The sequence below is a fragment of the Dipodomys spectabilis genome, unplaced genomic scaffold, assembly GCF_019054845.1.
Source record: "Dipodomys spectabilis isolate Male_0828 unplaced genomic scaffold, ASM1905484v1 ptg000163l, whole genome shotgun sequence".
Lineage (NCBI taxonomy): Eukaryota > Metazoa > Chordata > Mammalia > Rodentia > Heteromyidae > Dipodomys > Dipodomys spectabilis.
The window spans coordinates 15,926,579-15,953,881 of NW_024870840.1; the positions used below are offsets into that span (position 1 = coordinate 15,926,579).

Genomic DNA, 27,303 nt, shown 5'->3' on the forward strand with positions numbered 1-27,303 from the left:
CCATGACAACTTAGAAATAACATAAATAGTAAATATCTGGAGAGAAAATGTAAAGTAATTTCCTTCCTTCCTTCTCCTTCCTTCCTTCTCCTTCCTTCCTTCCTTCCTTCCTTCCTTCCTTCCTTCCTTCCTTCCTTCCTTCCTTCCTTCCTTCCTTCCTTCCTTCCTTCTCAGAGCGGAGAATCATATCCAGGACTTCATACATGCCAGGCAGGTACTCTACCACTGAATATACCCCAAACTCTACTAGCCTGTTTTTTCCATAACTTGAGACAAAGGATATGCGAGTAGAGGTTTGCCTAAGGTGCAGGAGGCCTTGGGTTCAATCCCCACTACTACAAAACAAACAAACAAACCTGAGAAAACAAACATAGGTATAAAAGGGTAGTTAATGAGTAAAAAGAGATATTATAAATACTAAATCATAATTAATAAAAAGTTGGTAATAGAGGAAAGATAGACAAGAAGATGTGGGCAGATGTAGGTGCCTTCTAACTTTTGGATTATGTATGGTCAATACTTTCTGTTTGAAGCAAACAGAATTATATAAAACTAGTCTATTAAAAGCACTAAACTGTTTGTGTAAATACAAACTAAAAAGCTTCCAAATCATCAGAAAATGGCACACAGAGAATAAAATTCAGAAAATACAAACTACATAAGAAAAAGACTTCTAGAAGGAATAAGTAGTATAACATAAAATACAATAAAAATGAATGCTAATCTATCTGTTGCAATCATTAAATTCAAATGAAAAAACAAACTTCTTTTTTTTTTTTTTTGCTGGTTGTGGTGTTTGAACTCTGGGCCTGGGCACTGTCCCTCAGCTCTTCAGCTCAAGGCTAGCGCTCTACCACTTGAGCCACAGCACCACTTCAGGCTTTTTCTGCTTATGTGGTGTTGAGGAATAGAACCCAGGGACTTATACACGAAAGGCAAGCACTCTACTACTGAGCCACCTTCCCAGCCCCTGAAAAAACAAGCTTTTTTGTCTATACCAAGGCTTGAATTCAGGGCCTCACACTTGTCCAGCTTTTGCCTGGTTGTCTCATGGACTTTTCTGCTCTGACTGGCTTCATTTCAATCCTCAGATCTCAGCCTCATGATTAGTTAGGCTTACAAGAATAAGCCATTGGTCACTGGCTGGAAACATTTAAAAAAAAAGTTTTCAGGCTGTATCACAAAGTGAAGTTCAGCCTTTTGCATAGTGAGCAAACCCAAAATCTAGTAACCTACAAAGTCTGGGATCTAAATACAAGACAAAGTTCTAGGAAATATAAACAAAATGAAAGCAAAAATGATCACTTAATAAAATTTAGGGGCTGGGAAGGTAGCTCAATGGTAAAGTGCTTGCCTTGCATGCATGAGGCCCTGGGATCAATTCCTCAGCACCACATAAACAGAAAAAGCCGGAAGTAGCACTGTTGCTCAAGTGGTAGAGTGCTAGCCCTGAGCTGAAGAGCTGAGGGACAATGCGCAGGCCCAGAGTTCAAGCCCCATAACCGGAAAAAAAAAAAAAAAATTCAAGGTAAAAACATCAAGGTCTTTTAGAATTAATTAAGACCTTATATTCACAAATACAATACCATTCAAATTCATGAAAACATAAACAATGAAGAGGAAGGAAGAGAAGTTTATTTCATCTCTCTAAACAGATATAGTTTACCAAATAATATGGAAGCTGATGGAAGCTAAAATAACATAATTTGGGCAAACTTAATGCATTGAGCTTTACACAACCAAAGTCGCTAGGAATTTTCTCATGGACCATATATAATAACCAATTCCAGAGTCAAATTGCAGGAAAACTAAAAGGCAATGCTGAAACTAGAATACAGGAAGCAAAAGCCACCATGGACATTTAATCAGAGAAAATCAAAACAATTTAAAACATTTCCAATTTAAATGAGCTGACACTAAAAATACAGAGAAATGCATGGCCCAAGCATTCATATTTATAAATAATAAATGAAATAAACACATAATCTTACTTAAATATTAAAAAGAACAAAGGAATAACCATAATGAAAGCAGAAGAAAAACCTAAAGTAAACCAAGAATTTAATGTATTAAAAAGTTAAAGAGCTCTAATAAATGAAAGGGATTTGTTAAAACAAAAGCCTAATCAAGAGAAAGGAAGTAACACAATAAAGAAATATGAAAATCTGAGTAAACAAGGCTTATTTAGTAAACTAAATTATTGTATGAGTCTTCTTCAGTTTTGTAAAATTGGGTAAAATGATTTTCCAAGAACTATGAGTGCCTAATATTTACTGTAAAAAAAAGGGGGGGTGGGGGAGAAGAAATCTAAATAGACCAATTGGTTGTGAAAAAGTAGTTTCAAAGTTTTTGTTAGCTATCTTCCACCAGAAAAAGCCCCACAGTTTCCCAATGGCTTTAGAATACTGAGCATATTTTTTTTTTTCTGAAACATTAAAAAAATACAGCTCTGAAAATCCATGCAGAAAGATGTGGAGTCTGAAACTCAAGGTAGAGATTTGGAGAGACAGTAACTTTTCCATGCAAAAGCTACCCCCATGAAGGCTATTCCCTCATTTCTCAAGAGGGCCAAACTACAATGGGGACCTGAAAATAAAGAACTGTCATGGATCAGGAGTCTTGGGGCACCTTACCAGTGACTGGGTAGAAGACCATGAGCGATAGTTGGAGAAGAGAGGGTCTGTCATTGTCCTTCAGAGAAATTCCAGCACTAACTCTATCAGGAAAGGGTACTATGGTCACAGGTCCTGCCATCCTTGGTCAGGAACAAGTTATATAACCTGAGAGCTGATGGAAATATTTGGCTTCCAAGGCCTTCCTCCTGACTGTGCATATGTTGGCTACTAGGTAGATCGAAGGGCTCTGACCCCAAATCTTCAAAATCACATGATATTCACAGACTCCCCAAACAGGAAAGCAAATTGCTAAACAGAGTCTGAAAGCTTTTTTTGGGGGGGGGGGGCGGGGGTCCGGTCATGGAGCCTGAACTCTGGGCCTGGACGCTGTCCCTCAGCTCTTCAGCTCAAGGCTAGTGCTCTACCATTTGAGCCACAATGCCACTTCAGGCTTTTTTCTTTTTGATTATGTGGTGCTGAGGAATCGAACCCAGGGCCTCAGGCATGCAAGGCAAGCGCTCTACCACTGAGCCACCTTCCTAGCCCAGTCTGAAAGCTTTGAGACTCACTTCTGGAAATTAAATCATAGATGGTGTTCACTGTCCAAAGGAACTGAGAACTTAAAAGTCTAGACTCTCTGAATCATGTGACTTCTGCAACTTCCTCCTCCACACAAAGAGGTGAAATGTTGAACAGAGTCTGTAAACACTGAGATTGTCAGGCAGAGTTCCCCCACAGCTACTACAAAGCTCTGTGCTCTGTTACTCCCCCTGCTCTCTGACACATTGAAGAGTCACTATTAGGCATGGACATTTGCTGACCGTGGGGACAAACTCTGGGACTTGGGGAATAAATAAAAATCTTCCTGGCCCACAGGGTATACTCCCCACAACCAGAAGTAGCTCTTAAAACATAAGGATGGGAAGCGTCCATTCTGAGAGCAACCCAGAAGCAGACAACAGAACCATTTACAAGAGACTAGCTAGTTTTCAACAATCTAACCAATTCTGGAGGTCTAGTGCCCTCAGCATGTGGGAAAATTCTAGGGGGAGCCCTACTCCCTTAGCATAACAGTGACTGTCCTTCCTGAACATTCAAAGGTGTTCAACTGAAAGACCAATGTCTGGACCTCAGCTGCACAAATCCCTTGTAGAAATACGAGAAATATAGAAGAAGAAAAAAGCAGCATTACCCTTCCAAAACTCAACACTCCATAATAACAAATACTGATAGAAAAGTAGATGAAATGTCAAAAAAATGTTTTTAATAATCATTAGAAGCTAGCTAGGCCCTGGTAGCTCATGCCAGTAATCCTAGCTACTCAGGAGGTTGAGGTCTGAGACATGATTTAAAGTCAGCCTGTGTTGGAAAGTCTATGAGACTCTTGCCTCCAATTAACCACCCAAAATCCAGAAGTGGAGCTGTGGCTTAAAGTGGTAGAACACTATCCTTGAGCACTAAAGCTCAGGAAAAGTGCCAGGCCCTGAGTTGAAGCCCCATGACTGAGAAAAAATAATAATAAAAACTAGAATAGCCAATGATAAAGAGAACACAAATAAATGAATTTCAAGAAAACTCAAGAAGCTGAATTATATAAAGAGGCAATACGAAACATGAATGTAGACATTTTGAGAAAAAATTGAAATTCTGGAAATGAAAAGCTCAATAAATCAATTTATTTATTTATTTATTGTAAAAATAGTATACAGAGGGGTTACAGTTATATGAGTAAGGTAATGAGTACATTTCCTATGAGCATTGTTACCTCATCCTTTGTTTTTCCCCTACCATCCCTTCCCCACCTCCCAACTCCCCTCTCCCCCCCAAGTTGTAAAATTCATTTTTAACAGTGTCTTGTTTATGTCATTGTTACAATAGGTCAACCTGTATCCTTGTTTCAGCATTCTGTTATTTCCCTTCCCCTCCCCAAATTAGAAAAATGTATATACCAGATTTAAAACTCAGTTGAAAATCTCTACAGTAGACTGGAACAAACTGGACAAATGTCAAGTCTAATTGGCAAAGTAACTTGCAAGACTTCTGAGACAACATTAAAAGACAAAACATACAAATAATGGGCACAGAAGAAGGAGAAGAGATACAAGCTAAAGGCAGGAATATTCAATAAATATCAGAAAACTTTCCAAATCCTGAAAAAGAGGTGATTACCCTGGTTCAAGAGAAGACTTTTGAGACCCTGAACAGATAAGATTTTAAAAAAAAATCTCCCCAGAGCATATTATAGTTAAAACACTAAGTACAGAAAAGAAGAAAAGCTACAAGAAAATGAATACACAAGCTTGACATCCACAAGAGAAAAGTGTCAAGATACCTGTAAAGAAAAACCCATGAGAATACTAGCAGATTTCTCAACAGAAATCCTAACGACAAGTAGGGCGTGAAATTATGTATTCCAAGCCCTGAAAGGAATAACCTATCAGCCTAAATTACTGTACCCAGTAAAACTATCTTTGATTATTGAAGGAAAAATTAAAAAAAAAAAAAACCTTTTGGGATGGTAGCAAGACAAGATGGCAAATTAAAAGCATTTGACATACTTGCTCTGTGAATGAGAAGAATTGGTTGACCCAAAATACAGCAGCAAACTCTGAGGAAGATAAGTAGGCGAGACAGGAAAAACAGGAAGTTTCTGGGATCTCAGGAAATTGCCAAGAAGCAGTAAGGATAGAAGAAATAGCAGCAAGGAGCTTGGAACCAGCATCTGGCCTCCCCAGCTAGAGAAAAGGATCTGAGAAATCTGCAGGTAAAATCATATGATTTCTCACTCTAGGGAATGGCAGCAGAAGGAAAAACTACCTGAGAATTTTACCGCCAGCCCAGGGACTTGGGAGGTAGAGACTGGTCTGCTGAGAGAGACTGGACTTCAGGGACTGGAATTAGGATGGGAATACAGACGTTTTGTGTCTTCCTTCCCCGCCCTGTCTATGTTCTAGCAAGTGACAGAGAGGTGCATCTTAAGAAGGCTTTTCTGGAAGCCCAGGGACCAGAGATAGTCAAACTTTGGTGGCACACAGAACACTTTTGTCATAAAAATTGGGTAATTTAAATGGGTTATAAGAGACACTGGAAGGAAGAACAAACTCCCAGCAGGGAGAAACAAGTTTAAGCTGCAGGAAATGAGAGGGCAGATAGGAAGCCAGAGCCTAAAAAAGCCCGTTGGAGCTTGACCCACAGGCCTGACTTTGGGCACATGTAAATGAATTACATACTTTTAAAACACAAATGAAAAGAAGAAGCTAAATGAAATGAATGAATGGATTTCTAATTGTCTTTGAGCTCAGCAGTATAGTCCCTCCTATCCTTATCATAAGAACAAGATGGACAACCTGAATAGCAATGACTCTTCAGGAACTGTGAGAAGTGCAGTTGGAAGGCAAGGGGCCACCCCCAAATATACACAAGCAGGAGGAACCAGAGAGTCAGGATCTGTGGACCAGGATATCTGGAGTAGAAACCATTGGAAGCATGAACTGATAGAAACACTTAAATTGTCATTTTCATGGGTTTCCAAAGAGAGAAGCTCCTAGGGACCTAGCATTCAGGAGGCTCCAAACTTTTTCAGACTTTACTTCCAGTAACACTGCCAGGTTCTTGTGAAAACCTGAGAAAGATCCCTTTGCGTTTCTAGCCGAAGAGGAAAAGATTTGTAATCATGACTCATGTCCAGAGCCTTTCCACAGCAAAACCCTACCTTCCAAGGAAAATTATTTCACCAAAGCATTGTCCCAGAACTGTGGGGGAGGACATTACACCTACTTGGCCTGGAGAAAAAGAAACCCCTGGTGGTGATTGCAGTCCAAAGACACTGACCCATTGAAAGGAAAAGATTTAACTGGAAGAATAGAAAACCCTCCCTCTCCCATACTACAATGATGGATTACCACCAAAGCAGCTGCAAGACATGGACTATATCAGAGGAAGGCTGAATTCAAGGAGGAAAAACAAGGAACTGAGGTGAAGCTAGAGGTCTAACACTCAAATTAATGAGGTCTATCCCAAATTAATGGAAGTTCCCACAGTAAACTCTGTTCTTACTTACCCAGTGCAACATGCCCAGCTGTCAACAACATTACAAAGCATCCTAAAGGCAAGAAGAAAATAGGGGCAAAGCATCAGAGCAAGACTCATGTATGACACAGATGAAAGTATCAGGGAATTCAAACTAACTTGAGGTTACTAGTGTTAAGGGCTCTCATGGAAGAATGATGGCTAATGTAAGCAGAAGGTGAAGTCCTGAGAAAGTGTCAGAGGAAATATAATCACAATCACTGTCACAGAAGAGATAAAAACTTTTTTGACAGGAATATTAACACAGGTAGCTGAGGGAAGAAATTAGAAAGTTGGGAGACAGGCCAGCAGAAACTTCCCCAGCAGAAATGTAAAGATAAAAATGGAACGGAAGAAAAGTAAGACCGAGTATGCAAGAGTTTTGGGACAGTTTCAAAATATGTAGAATGCATTATGATTAGAGTATCAGTAAGAGAAGAATACAAAACAGTACAAGAAGTACTTCCATTAATCATGTCCAACACTTTCCAAAACCAGTGACAGACACTGAACTATGGATCAAGAAGCTCTTAGAGCATCCGCAGGATAAATGCAAAATGAAAACAATAAAACTCTTCACTTAGATATATCATCAAATTCAAAATGCAGAAAACTGAAGATAAGGAGAAAACCCTTAAAAAAAAAAAAAAAAAGCCAAAGGAAGCCAGTGGCTCATTCCTGTAATCCTAGTTACCCAAGAGGCTAAGTTCTGAGGATTGCAGTTCAAAGCCAGCCCAGGCAAGAAAAGCCATGAAACGCTTATCTCCAATAAACTACCAGGAAAAACCAGAAGTGGTGCTGTGGTTCAAGTGGTAGAGCGCTAGCCTTGAGCTGAAGAGTTGAAGGACAGCGCCCAGACCCAGAGTTCAAGCCTCATGACTGACAAAAAAAAAAAAGCCAAAAGAAAGGAAAGCATCTTCCTTCTAGAGGAACAAAAATAAGAATTGCAATGGACAGATAGAGAATGGAATGATATATTTAGAGTGGTACGAGGAAAAAGTCTACCAATTTAGAATTCTATATCCATCATAATTTTTGCTCTCCAAAAAGGAAGGAGACACATAGGTATCCTTTGACAAACTAAGGGAATTCATTGCCACCGTACCTTCCTTGCAATAAATGTTGAAGCTCTTCTAGAAGCAAAACAATATCAGAAACTCAAATGCAAAGAAAATATGAACATTTAAGGAGGAATGAAGTTAAAATGTAACTCCTACTTCCTTATTTTTAGTTGCCCTAAAACATCGCTATTATTTAAAGGAATAGTAGTTAATGATGCGTGATTAAAGAATTAAATGAATAAATAACAGCAATGCTACTAGGAATAGGAGAGGGATTGGTGTCTGCACTCTACGTAAAGTATGACAGTGCTATTTGAAGGTGGACTTCATGAAAATGCATGTTAAAAATTCTAAGACAAAGCCAGGTGCCGGTGGCTCACACCTCTAATCCTACCTACTCAGGAGGCTGAGATCTTAGGATCACAGTTCAAAGCCAGCCTGAGCAGAAAAGTCTCTGTGAGACTCTTATCTCCCATTAACCACTCCAAAAATGGAAGGGATGCTGTGAGCCAAGTGGTAGAGCACTGGCCTTGAGCACAAAGTGGCCCAGGGACAGTGCTCAGGCCCTGAGTTCAAGCTCCACAAATGACAAAAAAAAAAAAAAAAAAATTCTAAGACAGCCAAACACCAGTAATTCATGCCTGTAATCCTAGCTATTCAAGAGACTGAGATCTGAGATTCATGGTTCAAAGCCATCCTGGGCGGAATAGTCTGTGAAACTCTCATCTCCAAATAACCAACAAAAAACTGGAAGTGGCACTGTGGCTCAAAGTGATGGAGTGTTTGCCTTAAGCTCAGGCCCTGAGTTCAAGCCTCAAGACCAACAACAACAATAATAAAATTCTAAAACAACCACCAGCATTAAAAAAAGAAGAAGTCTCATATACTGAGAGGAAATGAAATGAATAGTTAAAAATGAGCAAGGCAGAAAAAGAGGTCTCTGACAGTGGCTAGATGTCGGATGTCAAGCAGGGTAGGCATTTAATATATCAATAATATCTTTAGATGTGAATGTGTAAATATAGCCATTAAAAGATAGAGATTTTTAGAGTAGATTTAAAAAGTTAGACTCCAGGGGCTGGGAAGGTGGCTCACTGGTAGAGTGCTTGTCTAGCATACATGAGGCCCTGGGTTCAATTCCTCAGCACCACATAAACAGAAAAAGCCAGGAATGGTGCTGTGGCCCAAGTAGTAGAGCACTAGCCTTGAGCTGAAGAGCTGAGGGACAGCGCTCAGGCCCAGAGTTCAAATCCTAAAACCGACAAAAAAAAAAAAAATTAGACTCCATATATGTTGTCTTCCAAAATCTACTTTAAAAATAAAGATTCAGACAGGGTAAAAGTGAAGTGATAAAAAGAGATACTAAACTAACACTAGTCAAAAGAAATCTGAAATAGCTACAGATTTCACACAAAGGTGAGTTCAAAGCAAAGGACACTATAGAAAATAATGAGAGATCCTAATAATCAAAGATCAATTCTCCAAGAAGACATAATAAAAGAATTATTTAATCTACATGGAAGAATTTTTCCCAAGGAGTTTTGAGACAATTATTGTATTGAATAGTTTGAGCAAAATATACCCTAATGACAAAAGAAATTATAAAAGACCTTAAGCTATTTCCAGTACCTTATTTAGTAGTAATATTGGTATAATTGTTTTGAAACTATTAAACACACACACACACAAAAAAAAAAACTATAGAAAACGCTGTCTTATCAGTGACACAGCCAAGTGCAAGAGATAAGCATAAAAACCAATATTCATTGCAGCATAATAATAAGATAATAGGGACATTGACAAGATGCTGGGGTAATAGTCGGGAAGAAGTATTTAACTTTTTATGATAAAGCCATGAAAAGCTTCTCAGAAAGAGGAAGGAATAACCCATGGATGAATTTCATGGATCACTGTGTAATGCCAGAAAGCAGGGAAGTGATAAGAATGCGGGCAGGCCATGCCATAAGGCTCAGAGCCTACTTACAGACAATAATTTTGTACCAAAAAATAATTTAGTGGCTTGAAGCATGTTAAGTTTGTTACATTTTATCAAGTCGTAATAGTGCAACAGTAAAATAGTGAGTGAGGGTTATCTTCGAGGGAACCTGGGGAACAAACTTATTATTTTGAAAACTGGTAAGTAGATGGAGAGAGCCACGCATTACGCCTGCCTTTACTAGGTGAATTCTATCTCAAGACCATGAAAGAGTTGATGGAAAACCTCATTACTTAGAATTCCTGATAATACATGCATAAGGAATGACAGAAACAAATATTTCTATTTTTTTCAGTAAAAAAAAAATAGCATTAAGCAATGATCATCATGAGTGTCAAAAAAGCACTAGGTGGCCTAGCAGTCTTTCTGCGGCATGCCTGTGACATGTAATAAATCTCCTTTCTCTGTTCTTCATAATGTCTTTTCAGTGAGCAAATAGGAGGGAGTGGCCTGACATCTTCTCCAAATATCACCTTGAATATGTTTCTTGTCTTCCTTGAACTCTCTCAGGGGACTCAAGAACTGAAGCAGGCAGATTCTCCAGTAATCATAAAGCTCTTACCATCTTAAAGCAGAAGACATATCCATATATCAGAACCCAGCTGATACCCCTATCTTCCATTTTGTGATGGTAAGACTACTATTATTAACAGCTTTTGATCGTTTATAACAGCAAACATTTATTTCTTGCTCATGGCTCTGCAGATTCCCCGGGAAGCAAGGAGCTCTTCAGGATGCCCAGTAGGTGCCAGTTGGCTCTCTATCTCACATTAGAAGCCAGCGACCACTTGAGATTGGTTCAAGACAGGTCAGGAACCTAACAATCCAAGACTCCAGAGCCCATGAACGTGATGACATCTTCTGGCCAGAAGACATGTGATGTATATGGTCCACTCACATGCCACTGACTAGAGCAAGCCAATGCCCAAGCCCTTAATCAGTGGGAAGCGAGTGGGGAGAGAAGGGACCAACGAGGCGGGGTTGGCACCGGGAAGTTCGGGGACAGTGGAGGCTGCAGCAGCTGGGCAGAACACAGGGAGTGATCTGCAGCGGTGTGGGCCCGGGGCGCCCTCTTCTATGCTGTGTTCTCACCTGTTCCAAGGGTACAGCAGCTTGAAACTCCATGCTTTGTGGCTCTCCCTGCCTGTCATTCTGTCGGGTTACTGGCAGATTTTCTAGCACTTCAAAGTTGCTGCTCCTTTGCTACCAAGTCTTCCTTCCTCTTGGCACCCTGCCCCTGCAGTTCGTCCATCTCCACAAACAAGATGAAGCATTCTAGGAACCTAGGCCTTGGGGTGTGCTTCCCTTCCCCTCCTTGTCCATAGCCCATCAGCACCGAGGCTGGGGAGGAGCGTGTACCACTGTCAGGTACTATTCCTACCATCACAGTCCCTCCCTCTACCAACCAGCCTTCCTCTTGCCACTGCCATGCAGACACAGGGATCGCTCCAAAATGCAAAGTGAATCCTGGATGCTGGATGCTCGCTCTCTCAGGGTACATTTCTTCACAGAGCTTGTGCTTGACTTCAAGCGAGTTTGCCTCCATGCAGCCATGCAAGGATCCAGTCACTAGACACCTGGCATGCTCTCTTCTTTGCCCTTGCCCCTGTCATGAACACCTAAGCCCCTTCCTTGTGTGGTTAATGCAACTTTGGGCTTGGTTACCACTTCCTCTAGGAGGCCTTCGGTGATTCCAACCTCCCAGCCTGCACCCCACCCCCACTGTCTTCCTGTGAAGGAGTCCTGTTAACTTTGGGAACTGGTAGAGGACCACCTGGACCAAACCCCAGTCATCCTCCATCCAAGGTGTGAACAAGAACGATACGTATTTGTGCTAAACGAGATCATGTTAGGGAAAGAACGACCACAGTCAACACATAGTGGCAATCGGTAGCGATTGCTAGTATGTTGGAATTAAATCTAAGCACTTATTTAAGTTTGAAGTGCATTCAGGAAAATGCAACCCCCCCAAAAAAACCTCTACCCAGCTCTCTCTCTCTCTCTCTCTCTCTCTCTCTCTCTATATATATATATATATATATAACTTTTATGATCTCGAAGTAGTTGTCAAAATGGTTTCAATTCAACGTGTCCCCTTATGAGTACAATGCGCCTTGATCCATGTCAACCTTTCCATCATTGTCCTTCATCCCCCCCCTCCAGCGAACACTCTTAGACCAGCTCCTAGACACTCTTTATCTTTTTAAATCTCTTTATCTTTTTTTTTTGCAGTGAAACATAATATCTTTTATACTCAATATCATCTTCTAGCCCTCCCCCCCCCACACAATCCCCTCTATCCATAATCTAATTATGTCACATATATTGTCCCCGTGCTCCGATGTAAGCTCGGATAACCCGGGACCTCCTTTGCCAAGTAGCTCTGGTGGAGAGGGACCGGCAGCATCTGGCTGAGCAGTTGTGGGGGCGGGGGGGGGGGCTCTTCTCCCAGCACCCCAACAGCCACAGCTCAACTGGCCACAACCCTTCCTCCAGGTTCCTTGTGCCACGCCTCCCCTGGTGGAAAGTATCTAAATGGTGAGAACAGCACGGATCACAGTGTGGTCCACCCTCTGGAGACCACCCTGCGGTTACACAGCGCGGGTGAGGCTGGCTGGGACGGGCCACTCAGATCTCTGACTTCAGTCCCACCCACCCAAGTCTCGGCCGCCGGGCCCACCCCAAGGACGTGCGCCGCGCGCCGTCACCGTCGCCTTGGGCCACGGCAGGTTTTCCTGGTCCTCTTCCCTTCGCCGAGGTCCTGGCGGCCAAGGCCAGGCTGGGGCTGGTCCCGGCGCTCGGGGAGGGGAACGTCCCGCAGACACCACGCGGGCTCCGAGCCGCGCAGCGGCGGGAGCAGAACCGGTGCCCGGCAGCAGCCACCGCAGACCGGTCCTGCTCCATTCGCCAAACCTGGAGATCCGGGCATCCGTACCCCCCATCCCCCACTCCATTCCACAGCCCAGGAAGCTGAGGTCCAGAAGGATGAAGAAGTTTCCCCGAGCCCGGGCTTTGAACCCCTGACACCCAGTCCTGTCCGCTCGCGTTCCGCCCGCATTTCGCGCCTTCCTGGCGCGCTGGGACCTCCAGCTCGGCACGTGCTGCCCCCCCTCCAGGGGTCCCGCTCAGCCGCGCGGGTGGGGGTGGGACGTGGACCCGCGCGGGGCTGGGCCCAGCGTGGGGTCCCGGGCGAGGCGCGCGCCCCGGCCCCGCCCCGCCCCGCGCGCCCCGGCCGCCGGCTCTGCCTCTGTCCATGGTCAAAGCACCCGGGGTAATCCGCCTTTCTCTTCCGCCCGCCGAGCCCATTCATATTCTAATCACAGCGCGGCCGACCCGCGAACGGCCACTTTATCGCGGCCCGCGGGGGAGGCGGCCCGCGCCCCCCTCCGCTCCCACCCCTGCCCTCACCCCCACTCCGCCCGCACCCCTCCACTCCCACCCGACCCCCGGCTCTCCTCCCCCCTCCCCCCCGCTCCCACCCCCACCCCTCCCTTCTTCTGCACTTTAAACTCCGCCAAGCGGGGGGGGGGGGGGTCCCTGGGAAAGCTGCGTCCCCCACTTGGGCGCCCGGGCTTCTCACAAACTTCGGGGCTGGCCGTGGGGACGGGAGGAGGAGGGAGCGACCGGGCGCAGACAGACGGACACAGCCCGGGTGACGGGAAGCGGGGCGGGGGCGGGGGGTCAGAGAGACCCCGGGTGTTTGAGACAGAAGAGGAGCCGAGTTCCCGGGGGAGACAAAGAGGCGTGGGGGCGGGGGTCCCGCAGAGAGAGAGAGACCCCCGAGGACGGGGAGACGGACAGACAGACAGCCCGGAGATCCGAGTCCGGCAAAGATCAAAGGGAGAGAGAGGAAAGAAGGACGCGATCCCGAGACGCAATAGAAACTTCTGGAGGAGGCCACACCAGCCCTGCACCCCAAGCGTCCTGCTCGCCACTCAGCCCGGGGCTGGGGCTGGGGGTCGGGGGAGGGAGTCTGGCGGCCTCCCGCCCTCCCACCCTCTCCTCCCCACGCGCGTCCGCGGAGCTGCGTGGGAAGACTCACGATCCGCCCTTTCTGCATCCCCAGGGGACCGCACCCCCCCAAATCTAACCCGGGGCCAAAAGAGAAAAAAAAGAGAGAAGGGAACACCAGAGAAGACGGGGTCGGGGGGAGCAAGGGAGGGGGTCCCACTCGTGGGCGCGCAAAAAACCCCACAAACCCCCTAACCTCCCTGGGCTCGGTGTTCCCTGTCCACCCCCCCCCCCCCCGGCAGCGCTGGGCCCGATGGGGGGGGGGGAGCGGGGGAGGGAGGGGAGCCGAGGGTCGGGAGGGGGAGGGGGCCAGATCTAAGCCAATTTTGATCTCGCCCATAATGAGTGCCGGGCGAGGGCTGGGGAAGGCCTCTGGAACTTTAAATAAGAAAAACGTTGCTAATGCTATAATAGAAGGGGGAAGTCCGAGGGCCCGGACTGCGTCGCCGCGAGCCCCCCTTTTCGGAGGCGGCTTTTCTTATTCAAAACAGGCCCACAATGGGCTCCACAGTGCGCCTCGCCACGGCCCCATCTGACGAGCGGCCATTCATCAGGCCGGCTGGCCTATCAATGACATGGCTCCCGTCGGGGCTCCTATAAAATGATGCTTTTTCCCATGAAACATCCGCAAACATTTTGACGGGTTTGGCTTTGCCCGGCCGGATTACTGAGTGTCCCCTCGCCGCTCCTCGCCCGGCGCCTCGCCCGCTCCTTTCTCTCTCCAGCCCCTTCTCGGAGCGCTCTGCCTTCTCTCCTCTCTCTCTCTCTCTCTCTCTCTCTCTCTCTCTCTCTCTCTCTCTCTCTCTCTCTCTCTCTCTCCTTTTCTTCTTCCTCTTTTCTTTTCTTGCTCTTTCTTGCCCTTTCCTCCTTTATCCTTTTGCATTCGCACCCTGCACCCCTCTCTCGCTCGCTCCTTCTCCTCCCCTTCCTCGCTCCCTTCCTTCCTCCCTGGGCATCTCTAGTACAGGGGATCCCCAAACATCAGGACTTTTTTGGGGGGGGCGCCTGTGCTGCCCATGGGAAGAGCATGCATTGCGGGGTACTGGAGGAACCCGACATGGATTCCACAGGTCAGTCCTGCTGGCGGGATGGTGATGGTGGGAACTGGGGTGTGTGGTGGGGGGAGGGGGTGTCCTCAGGAGGGGAGGAGGGAGGAGCCCGGGGAACTTTTAGAAAGTGTTGTGGTGGTGGTGGGGGGGACACTTCAGTCCATCAACTTGACAGTGGCACCCCTCGGGGGGGATCGCGGCGAGGAGCGAGCGCCCAAGTGTTCACCCCTGCGGGAAGTTGTGTAAGGGGGTTCGTGGAAATGCCTGTGTGCGCGCGCGCGTGGAAACGTGTGTGTGTGTGAGATGCGCACTCACGCCGAGGACACGGAGTTACGCAGAGATGCGCGAGCAAGACGCGAGCTGGCGCTGGCATGTTTTTTTTTTTTTTAAAGAAACTTCGCGAACCGGCTGTCCCCCCTCCCCCATTCTCCTCTCCCCCTCCTTCTCCCTGGGTTTAGGGGACCCCCGGAATAACGGTGCGCTCTGGGGACTGGTGGTGAAGGGCTGGGAAGCCAAGCGGAACAGCCCCAAAGGCGAGGGGGAGGGTGACGGCTTCGCACAATGCCCGGGAGGTGGGTCCGGGGCTCAGGGCCGGTGGAGACGCGCAGCTGGAGGGAGAGGCGGCGGCGAGGCCGGTGGTCCGGGGGTGGGGAACCCGCCTGATCCGGACGTGGGAGCCCGGGCATCCTTACGGTTGTCTGAGGCGGGCTGTCCACAGCCTTCTTGCTGGGCACGGGGCAGGCAGAGGCCCGGCTGCACTTGGAAAGCTGTAAGCTAGCGGGAGGGAGGCCCGGGACGCGGAGGAGCGCCCTCGAGGCCTGGCCTTGACGAATAGAAACAGGCTCCACGGTGTGATGGCTGCTGCTGGTGGACATCAAGTTTTAGGATCCCAGATGTTCCTAACAGAGGACGAAAGATCAGGAATCTTTTGACACGAAAATGCCCAGCGTCTACCCACGGACTGTTGGGACAACTCTTATTCCTAGCACCTTTGAAGAGCCGACCCCCCGCCTTGTGGATTTGAGTACCTCTCCCTATGCCCCTTCTCCCGGGAAGCTCTAAGTTCACCCTCTCCGCTAACCGCTGTCTCCCAACCAAAGAGTACCCTAACCCTGCTGTCCTGCAGCTTTGGGGGTTCTCAGGGGCGTGGAGTCGGGCAGAGGCAGCAGTTGGAGCTTGGGAGAATTGCCTGGGAACTGCCACTTCTAGTCATCGCTGGGCCGCCGGAGCAACAAGTGCTTTCCAGACTCAGCTATTCTCTGAGGCGCGCAGGCCTCTTCCTGGAGTGAATGAACGCCACACACGAATCCCTCCTCACCTCCGCCCCCGGGCCGACTGGGAAAGGATGAATCACGGCATCTGGGGGCTTTTCTCCCTGCCCTATAGACAGTTGTCAGGCCACTCCTGGCCTTTGCCTCCGCCTTTGGGGGGGACACCAGATCCTCTGACTGCCAGATAGGTTCGGTTTTCTAGGGGACTTGTCTTGGATCCAGAGTCAAGAACCTCCCGTTGACACTCCCGTGAGTGGATGTGAACCCCCCAAAGCCCTTCCTATTGAGATGACAAACGAAGGCAAGAAGAGATGTTGCCCGCCCTGTGCACAGCACTGCCCTGATCTGCAGGCCCTACTGCGCTCGGAGAGAAGAAACTTGGTGCTCAGAGAAGAGGGAAAAAGAAGACCCTTCTTTCCCTATTTATTTAAAATCTCAAATGCTTGCCCAGCGCACCTCCTGAGCATTCCAACATTAAAAGCTAGTGTCTTTTAACAAAGCAAAACTTGTTTCTGCAGAATTTGTTGTTAAGTATTTGCAAAGGGCCCATACAGGGCTTTGGGGGTTCCTTGTACCCTAAATCTTACCATGTTCCCGCTTTGGCTTTCTACCCAGAGCCCCCTTGATGCTCTTTAGATGGGCTGTATGGTGTGTGTGTGTGTGTGTGTGTGTGTGTGTGTGTGTGTGTGTGTGTGTGTGTGTGTGTGTGTGGTTATATCTTGTTTTCTGTCCTAGATTTAGCTGATGTTTTTGCAGTGACTGGACACGGAGAACTTAACTGCAAACACCCCAAACTGTCCTAGCTTCTTTCCCCACTCACCAGCCCCTTAGGACGATTGACTGCCCTGAATTCCAAATCAAAACTTCTGGCAAGTGGCAGTATTGGAAAATTATTCCAGGCGCACCAGGTGACATTTCACTGCAAAATCCACGACAAGCAAGTGTGACTATTCTCTGGTCCGGTCCAGGAGGCTTCTTCCTTTGCCTCCTTTAATCCAATTAGCTTTTCTCCTCAGTTTTCCTTGTTATGTAAAAGTCCTTTCTCCCCGACTTTGCTGACACCGGCGCTCCTTGGAACAGTTCGACTCTGCTCCTTTTCTGAAAGATTGCCCGCGACCAGAAATAACGAATATGTGTTATTATTTCATTCCGAAAGACCCCGAACAATCGACTCACAGTCAAGTGCTCGAACAAAGTTGGGAGTGTCCAGGATCGGAGGAGGCCAGGAGGCCGGCCACCATCTATCTCTCTTACTCTTGAAAACAAAATCCCCTGGGAGAACAGTATTTCTGGGGCCCGAGCTTTAGTGGCCCGCTTTGTGGGGGCCACTTCAGCGTGACCTGCTCAAACTCACTCCTTTGTTCCTTGCAACGAGCCGGTAATATATTCTCTGGGTTTCCCCCAAATACTCAACAAGTGTGGGGCTAAGACAATAGCCCCGTCGAGGGGGCTGGGGGAGAGGCCGGGGAGCCGACGCGCGCCTTCCGCGCCCCTCAATCCGACAAAAGCCAAGCCGCTCTCCGAAGCGACTGTGGCCCGCGACGCGCGGCTCCAGCGGCCGCCAAAGGCCACAGGCGCGCGCGTTGGCTGTGGACGTCCCCACGCTGCGCAAATGTGGGTGCTGAGCTACATTTACCGTCCTCCCCCCCAACTCCGTCCCGGTGTCTGTGCGCCACCAGCCGCTGCCGCCAAGTGTTTGGGGGGCGGGGGACGGGAGGAGGGCCGGCGGATAGGATCTGGGGGTGCCCTGTCCAGGTGAGCGTTGTGCAAACTACTCCTTCTTGGAAATTCGAGAACGATCAGGAAAACGTGCGTGGAATTTTCGGTCACGGAGAACTTGTGCAAAGTGGCCCCGGGGCTAGGTGGGTGCCTACGATCACAGAAGGGTGTCGTTTTCTTGGTACCCGGGCTGGCGCATGAAAGAGGCAGGAGCCCTGTCCCGGGCCAACTGGAAACTTCGGCCGCGCCGTAGTACTTTCTTTCCCATGCCATGTCCAGAACCCCCCACCCCCACCCCTGAACTGGGCCTGCCAAAGTACGGTTGGGGCCGGATTTCACTGTCCCGGACCCTGTGGGTGGAAGGACACGCTGGTACCAGGACCCCTGGCCTTGGGGCCATGGGCCCAAGAGGGGGGACTGCCCAGTGGTTTTGGCTGTCTTGGGGCAAAGTGAACAAGCCCTTCATCCATCTTTCCCCCAAACCGCCCTGGGTAAGGTAGCCACCTTCATCAGTCCAGGGAACACGGACGATCTCACCTTCCCTGGGCGTGTGTGTGTGTGTGTGTGTGTGTGTGTGTGTGTACAAAGGGGTGCGCACCTGCCAAGCCTGGAAGCCGGGTGGGTGTCTGCTGTAGCCCCTGGGGTTGCACCCACCTTCTGAGGTCCAGATGCCGCACCAGGGCGGATACCCAGATCCCTGGCACCCGATTGCGACCTGGGACAGCGCGCTTTCCCACCCGGCCTGTGCGCCCCACAGGGGCGCAGTTCGCAGGGGCCGCCCGGCAGCTCCCGCCCCGCCGCCGCCGCGCCGCCGCCGCGCCTCCCCCTCCCCAGCGCGTCGCCATGGAGACTGCTGGAAGTTGGTGGTGGAAAACAGACCCCGGCGCAAAGCAAAATATTATGAGTGCAGTTGGGGTGACTTCAGAGGGGCGGGGGAACTGCTGGGTAGGAGCGGGAGCCAGAGGCAGTGGCGGACAACAAAGGGCCGGTTGCAAGGAAGGAGACAAGTTTGCACCCGGCCACTGGCGCCTCTGTGTGAGGGCCAGCCCGGTCAAGCTTCCCCAGAGGCGCCCAAGTCTCCCATTTCTCCCCAGCAGCGACACCTTTTCTCAGCCTTGAGCGCATCCCAACTTCCACTCGCCTCTCCCCTTCCCCTTTCAGCCACCCTCCCTCCCTCCCTGGCTTTTCTTCCCCACGACCTGTAGGTCACCCAGGAAGAATTTTCTTATCCTCTCCACCCTCCCGCCCCCCCCCCCCCCCCATTTTCCAACCGGATCTGAAAGGGGGACAGGTTGGGATAAATAAGTGTGTGTGTGTGTGTGTGTGTGTGTGTCTGTGTGTGTGTCTGTGGTGTGTGTGTGTGTCTTGCTAGACATCTTAGGGAGGAAGGAGACCCTATCTGACCCCCTCATGCTACCCTTCCTCCTATCTCTCTCTCTCTCTCTCTCTCACACACACACACACACCTTTACACACTAATAGGAGTTTTGAGTTGTGATTCTGGCTTAACAACTTGGAACGAGATTTTAGGTAAATCAAGCCCCCCCTTGGTTTTTGCCCTTCTCTGAAGGAGGCTTAGCCCCTCTTTTGCTAGAGAATCTAAGGAGCAACATGTGAACCGATTGCTATGATCTGCTTCCGTGATAGCCTCATATCAGTAGTACACTGAAATATTTTGAGGAGTTGCTTGAGATTTTAATAGTCAAGGCGATTGGATAAACAACTCTAGAGGTGCCTAACTTCCTTTCTCAATGGCAGCGGAGGCACATTCCTTCAGTCTCCCACCAACTCCCTGAACTGGGAAAGGATTTGTTAAAGACACTCTATTGTATGGGACTGTATTTAAAGTCAATTTTGGAAACACTAAAATAGTTCGAGATGTCGAAGCTAGCTTTCCAGCCTGTTATGTATGTTGTTCACACGATGCAACATGTCCGCAGGAAAACTAGACTCTTAAAAAGACAGTCCCTTCTTGCACCTAACCAGCTCTCCTGATGCCTGAGACTTGGTTGCCTTGTCCCTAAATGAAATTGGAAGTAACTATGGCTTTGGGGCCTTTAAAATTCTATTGGTCAATGACATAACTGAGTTGGAGTGTGTCTTTTTGATGTGCAGTATGTGAAATCTTCTCCTTGCTCTGTAATATAGACACTGACCTTCACGTACTTTCTGAGGGTTCCTTCTCTTATTTCTAACATTTTAAAGCTACAATTCTAAATCACATCGGCACGTGCTTGTCTGGGCATCTTTGTAAAAAACAAAAACCAAAAAACCCTGAGATGCTGACATCACAAACCAGAATGCCGGGCAGTCAGAGCTCCATGTGCACAGGGTGAGAGTTCAGCCTACATGTTCTACTGGGTACTTCAGCAGCCCCTCCAGGGGCCTTGGAGCTCTGCAGGAGAGGAAAAGAGAAATCCCTCTGTTTGAGATCCTTGCAATTTCATCAAGATTTGGGGAAGAGTGAATGAACTCAATGATAGACGAGTTAATGATATCAGGTTTAAAGAAAAGTATTTAGCAAGTGCTATGGAGTTTACTCTGTCACTGCCTGTTGGTGGCAGACATTGGTAATTAACAAGGCTGCCATCCCTGCTGTCAAAGACCCGAGGATGTATGTGATAAAGAGTACAGACGTGTTGATGGCTATGAGCTGTACAAGGGAGCCACCGAGGTATGGTTGCTCTTTTTTTTTTTTTTTTTCCAGTCATGGGGCCTGAACTCTGGGCCTGGGCACTGACCCTCAGCTCTTCAGCTCAAGGCTAGCGCTCTACCACTTGAGCTACAGCGCCACTTCTGGTTTTTTCTGCTTATGTGGTGCTGAGGAATCAAACCCAGGGCCTCCTGCATGCCAGGCAAGCACTCTACCACTGAGCCACTTTCCAGCCCTGCTCATTATTTTTGAGTACCTACCATGTGTCAGCTTTCAAAAGGTCTGTCTTCATGCACTAGACATTTAATGACTCTGCATAGACCCTTTTTAAAGGTATAACATGAATATGGTAGAGCTAGATGGAAGACTAGCCTGGGAGAAGCCCTTGCCTCTCAGCCCGGTTGGTTTGAACTCTTTTTAGTGATAGTGTAGAAGCTCTATATCAGGAGTTGGTTAGAACTTTGATCTTTCTGTAGATTTGAGGCCTGCTTGGTGAGAAATGTGGAGATGAGGATGGAGAATTTGGGAGGATGTCCTCCCGTTGGAGGGAGCTGGTTCTGCATGGAAGAGGATTTCAGATAATGGCAGCAGTAGAATGCCATGAATCTCACCTGTTGATTGCAGACTTTGGGCATAAGAAAGTCTTGACTTCATTTATTTGTTCATTCATTCATTCATTTAAAAAATTGATATATTCTCCATGTGCCTGACTCTCTGTTAGGTGCTGGGCTTAGCAATAAAAGCTGTCTCTGCTCCTTTAGAACACAAATTTGAGACCAAAGAGTAAATAATAAGAATAGAGAAGCTGACACTGGTGGCTCACGCCTATAATCCTATCTACTCAGGAGGCTGAGATCTGAGGTTCAAAGCCAGCCTGGGCAGAAAGGTCCCCAAGAGATTCTTATCTACACTTAACCACTTAAAAACCAGAAGTGGCGCTGTGGCTCAAGTGACAGAGTGCTAACCTTGAGCACAAAGGGGCTCAGGGACAGTGCCCAGGCCTTGAGAAGCCCCACAACAGGAAAAAAAAAGTAGAGAATGTCAGCAAGTGATGTTAACTCTAAAGGAAAAACCCTATGAAGACTGAGTGGGAAGGGGCAGGCTGTTATTTTTCACGGGGTAGCTTTGCCCTGTGCATTGTCTGGCCCAAAACTTTCACATTGGTGAGCCTCAACTTTCCTATGAGATTGAGAGAACCATCTAGCAGACCTATACTGAATATGCAATGCAAAATGCATCATGGAGAACACACATCCAATACTTCCAGGTCTTCACTTTGCTTAGGTATTTCAGTTTAAATGCATTCTCTATGCAATGCTCACCATACCTCTATTTTTTTTAAAAGAACGGTTATTATCTGCAGTTTACACAGAGTAAGCAACAGACCAAGGGCACAGCCAAAGCTACAAGTTGCCATGTCCAGTGCAGTTCTGACTCCCTAGAAACTGGGTTGGCAAGACATAAAGCAGCTCTCCCTTATCCAGTTTTAGTTCCCCGTGGCCAGCTACAGTCTGAAAATATTAAATGGAAAATTCTAGAAATAAACAATCCTGAAGTTTTTTTAAAAAAAAACTTTTATGATATTTTGCCATCTATACTACAATAATTGTTGTTACTCTTCCTGTGCCTAAATCACAGACTCATCTTTATCATAGTCTGTGTGTATAGGAATAGACATAATACATATGAGGCTTAGTACTATCTGTAGCCTTAGGCATCCTCTAAGTGCTTGGAAAGCATCTTCAGTGGATAAAGGATTGATGAGACACAATCCATAAGATCACCCTTTTTGGGTGTCTAACTCTCCTAAGGAAGAATGTGAGTAAGAAGCCTAGATTTCCATTTGTATTTTAAAAGCTAATGTTTACTAAATGCTTTCCATATGCCAAACATGTACTAAGTGCTCCAAATACATCATTAGTTGTGTTTTAAGAAATATGTGATGTACCCTATTAATATACATCCCACTTGATACAGTGGAAATCTTTGTAAAAGGGAAGGAAGCCAAGATGGGGAGAAGAGGCAGGTCCAAGGTTTAAGCAGATGAACTGAAGCCCAGTATCTGGCTCTGACACTCACAAAGTTATCCTCTTTTTTTTTTTTTTGTTCCATGAAGAATGTGGTGATTGAAAAAAGTTCAATAAAGCACATAGAATTTTAGCAAAAGTCAGAGACTTGCTATTTTCTCCCTATTTGAAGGTTTTAAAATAATCCATTCACCAGTGAGGACAAAAACTTTAAATTCTTGTTGACAAAAATAGGGATATAAGCAAAGCATTCATAGCACTCATATCTTTACTGCAGATGTGTTGCGCATTTGGTCTTTGTGATCATTTGAAGTTTAGCTAACATGGACTGCATCTATAAGAATGTCAGTTTTGCACCCTGCTCCCATATAGAAACATAATTCAGGAAAAATACTCCAATAACGCAAAAGCCATTGACTATGGTGATGATGCATGTAAACTTTAGGTAATTTAACAAGTAATAAGTTGTTGATACATTGCCACGTACAGATGTGTGTTAAAACCGGACCTCAGGTGTGTGTAGTATGACTGAGTGACTAGAACGTGAGTTTTTGGAGTCCCTATTCAGACCAGAATCATTTCCAGCAAAATTATTTGCCAACCTCTCTGAGTCTCAGTTTCCTTCCTGGTGAAACCTTCCTTTCCTCCTGGGATTATCATGAAAGTTCTTTGGGATTGTATAAATTATGTAGTACCTGGCCCCTAGAAATTGCTCAGTAAGGGCTGAGAAGTTGGCTCAGTGGTAGAGCGCTGGCCTTGCATGCATGAGGCCCTGGGTTCGATTCCTCAGCACCACATAACCAAAAAGAAAAAAAAAAAAGCCGGAAGTGGCGCTGTGGCTCAAATGGTAGAGTGCTAGCCTTGAGCTGAAGAGCTGAGGGACAGTGCCCAGACCCAGAGTTCAGGCCCCATGACCGGACCAAAAAAAAAAAAAAAAAAGAAATTGCTCAGTAAATGACAGACCTTTTACTTATTCAAATAATTACTAGCTAGCTCATCTATGCCTAATTTTCAGAATGAAGAATTGTGAAACGAATAGTTGTTTTCAGAATATCTATTTTTTGTACTGTGTAGGCAAAGTTTCCGTTTTTATTTTTGTGTGTGTGTTTGTAATGCTGAGGGTGAACTCCTGGTCATTGAGAATGCTAGGAAAGTGCTCAACCATTAAATAGCCATATCCTCAGCTCCAGCCTGTTTTTGTTTTGGGTGGTGGTGGTGGTGGTGGTGGTGGTGGTGGTGGTGTGTGTGTGTGTGTGTGTGTGTGTGTGTGTGCATGCATGTTCACATGCCAGTACAAGGGCCTGAGCTAAGGGCCTGGACACTGTCCCTTAGCTTTTTCACTCAAGGCTGGCGCTTTATCACTTGAGCCAATAGCTCTACTTCTGGCTTTTGCTTTGGTGGTTAATTAGAAATAAAAGTCTCACAGACTTTCCTACTCAGGCTGGCTTCAAACCATGATCCTCAGATCTCAGCCTCCTAAGTAGCTAGGATTACAAGTATGAGCCACCAGTGCCCAGATGAACTAGGTTTTGAACAAGTGTATTTGAGTAAAGGTTAGTGATTGATAATCTCACCACCCAGTCGGCATCTAATTTTTTAAGCATCCATGCATTTTGCAAAGAAAATTATGTCAATGAGTTTTTGAATTTTGATGCTGTTATGAAATCTTGCAAGTTGCATTAGACTTTAGAAGGAGAGAATTTATTTGAATGTCACAATTCTTTCAATTTATAATCTGAAAAGATGATCACAGGTGACTTTTTGTAGTTCTGTGCTCGCTTTTTCAAGATGGTTAGTCTAAATGGGGGTTGTTTTCACTTAAGGCCAGCACTAAACCACTTGAAACACAGCTCCACTTCTGGCTTTTGGCGATTAATTGGAAATAAGAGTCTCCTAGACTTTCCTGTCTGCTCTGGCTTTGAACAAGGACTCTGCGATCTCAGCTTCCTGAGTAGCTAAGATTACAGGAATGAGCCACCAGTGGCTAGCTTGCGTTTTATTTCTTTTTCAGAATTGAAGTAGTTTTCACATAAAGCACCATTTAATATCCTGGAAAATGAGCTACCCTGGTAGAGAATTTTCTGGGGGGGTAGCACGGAAGAGTGACTCCAGAGGACTTCAGGTTTTCAGTTAAAACGTTGAAACTTGGAAGCATTCGAAAGATTTCTAAAGCACTGAGCAGCTGCTGTGAGAGGTTTTTGGTCTCCATGAACTTCTACTTTTAATTCTGTAGGCAAAGTTTGTGAGGCTGTCGTGTGGGTAGGGGACCTTTTCAAATACACCAGGCTTTTTTTTTGGGGGGGGGGCAATGACCCACCAGACTTCCTTCTGAGTCAAGGCTCCGTTTTAAAGTTTGGAAACTTTGCTACAATTAGAATGGAGGGTTTCTCTGCTTCTCTGGGATTCGTCTGTGTGCCCTGACCCAGGGCCCTGCACCCCACAGGCACAATGGAGGGGACACTGGGAGTTGGGGAGCTACTCACTGGGACCTCAGCCAGTGTGCATCCAGCAAGCTTGGAGGCCCACTGAGCCCTGAGCACCCCTGGAACATCTGTACACAGATTCAAGAAAGGAAGAATCGAAAGTAGCATTTTCCCTGACTTCTGGTATTCTGTTCAAAGATCTACTGGAGACTGATTGGGATTTCTCAAAAATAGAACTGGAAATGTCAATGCCATATATCTTTATATCAATACCAGGAGACGGAGGAAGGAATGAAAGGAAAGGAAGAAGGGAAGAAGGAAGGCCACAGGAAGGACTGGAGGGAGAAGGGGAGAATGAGAGCCAAGAAGCCAACTAGACAACTCATTTTGATCATTGACAACAGGGTGCCGTTTTCCAGATTCTTGCTTTCTTTTTCAATCCCAGTGAGTCCCTTTGTGAAACTGGGTAGCAGCTTGACAAAAAAGTTGTTTGTTTTGTGCCAGTACTGGAGCTGGGGTGGTACCTGGGCCCTATGTGTTGGCTTGGACCTGCTTTTCTGATTTCTCCCTCTCCTCCCCCAGGATGCTTGCTTATCCCAGTGCCTAGCATCTGTGAGGGTGTCTGACATATGGTCAGTACCAATAAATGCTCTTTTACTATACAACCTTAACATTACAAGGGCTGCTGTATCTCTTTGCTTGCACCGGACCAAGTCTAGCTCCAGGTCCCATGCACACAAGTACTGGGTGATTCAATTTTCTTTGGAGCTCCCCGTGCCCTGCCCGATGTGATACTGGTGCTCATTCATTCCTTTTCTGACCTTGCCTGCATGCTTCAATGCTCTGCTCTTCTGAGCAGGGACTGGCAGGTGAGAAAGGTATAATCAGCTCTTAAGGAGCTTATGTTACTTCTCCTAATCCTCATAATAATCTCAGGGATAGTTTGTTTTTTTTTTTAAGGGAAGGAAATTGAGGCCCCAGAGGTTAAGTAATTTGCCTAGGGTTATAGCACTTGCTTAGTCCATTGTAACAGGTGGATTATAACCTGTGCCTTTCTGGCTTTTAAGCCACGTTCTATCCACAGCAATGAGATCCAAGAAGAAAACAGGAAAACAATAACAAGAAGGGATAAAAGAGGGATGCCCAGGGGAGAGTATGATAGAAGATTATGATAGTGACACGCTTCATATGTCTTGTTCATTTAATCCTCAGACAAACCCTATGCTAACCTATGACAAATATTGCTGATAGAGACTGAGGCTCAAGGAAGGTGGGCCACTTACTCGCCAAGGTCACAGAGTAACTCAAGGTCACAGAGTGAGAAACTAGGTATGAACCTGGCAGTTTGGCTTTGCATTGCATGGTCTTACCTATTACCCTGTAAGTAAAGAGCTTAAACAAACAAGCCAGATGCCACGGCGGTAGCTCACACCTGTAATCTTAGCTACTCCAGAGGCTGAAATCTGAGGATCACAGGTTGAAGCCAGCTGGGGCAGGAAAGTCCGTGAGACTCTCGTTTCTGACTAACTATTGAAAAAGCTGCAAGTAGAGCTGTGGTTCAAATGATAGAGTACAGATAGCCTTGAGCATAGAAGCAGAGGGACAGCAACCAGACCCTGAGTTTAAGCCCCAAGACAGACAGACAAACCACAAAGTTAAAACAAAAAGAAAAAAAAAACACTAGAAAGAAAGGGAAAAAAATAGTGCTGCTGTTAAAAATTGCTGGGAAATTAGTATCACAATAATCATCCATGTATCTGGAAAGTATTGGACATTGAAAAGTACTGGCTACAGCAGGTGTTTGGTCAAATCTCTTGCCATTCAGATGAAGTAGGCTGATTATTATTCGAGTTTTATATAAAGGGATGCTGAGGTGTAGGGGCAGTTAGTTTACCTTGTCACTCATAGTCACTAGGAGAGAAGTAACAATGGAATTCACCCCATTCTTTTGTGAGTTGTTAAATTTGTCCAGAAAGATGCCAGGCACCAAGTTATTTATTAAAATGTGACTAAGTTTTCTTGAGGAAGACGAGGAAGCACCCAGTTGGCACTCCCAATGAGACTGGAATGCTTAGATCATCTGGGCTGTACAGTTTTGTTGATGGTGAGGGTCCAGTTAGATTCACATGTTAGCTCAGCAGGCTTACCAGAGATATAGTCCTGGGCACATGATTGCTATGATGATGGCATTGACAAAGGAAAACGAGGCGTCACCTCCTTGGGCTGTGATTGAGGCTCCTTGAAGAGACATAGCGACGTGGGTCTCGTGACTCCTTTCTCAGCCAGCCCTTCCTTCCCTCTCAACTCATCTATCCTAATTCAGGTCTCGAAGGCTTCTTCCTCAAGGGTCCGTGAAGAATCAATCAGCCTGGGATCATCCTGGCTTATGTGAGTGGTCCTGAAAGAATAA

At 46.6% G+C, this 27,303-nt stretch overlaps 1 protein-coding gene across 1 annotated transcript in view; it reads left to right on the forward strand.

Moving 5' to 3' along the window:
* The first annotated feature begins 14,574 nt into the window (after positions 1 to 14,574).
* Positions 14,575 to 27,303, forward strand: part of Rfx4 (regulatory factor X4) — a 142,135-nt gene continuing 129,406 nt past the window's right edge. Inside the window, exon 1 of the mRNA XM_042693237.1 lies at positions 14,575 to 14,821. Coding sequence (XP_042549171.1) covers positions 14,779 to 14,821 — 43 coding nt within the window. The 5' untranslated portion in view covers positions 14,575 to 14,778. The remainder of the gene's footprint in view (positions 14,822 to 27,303) is intronic.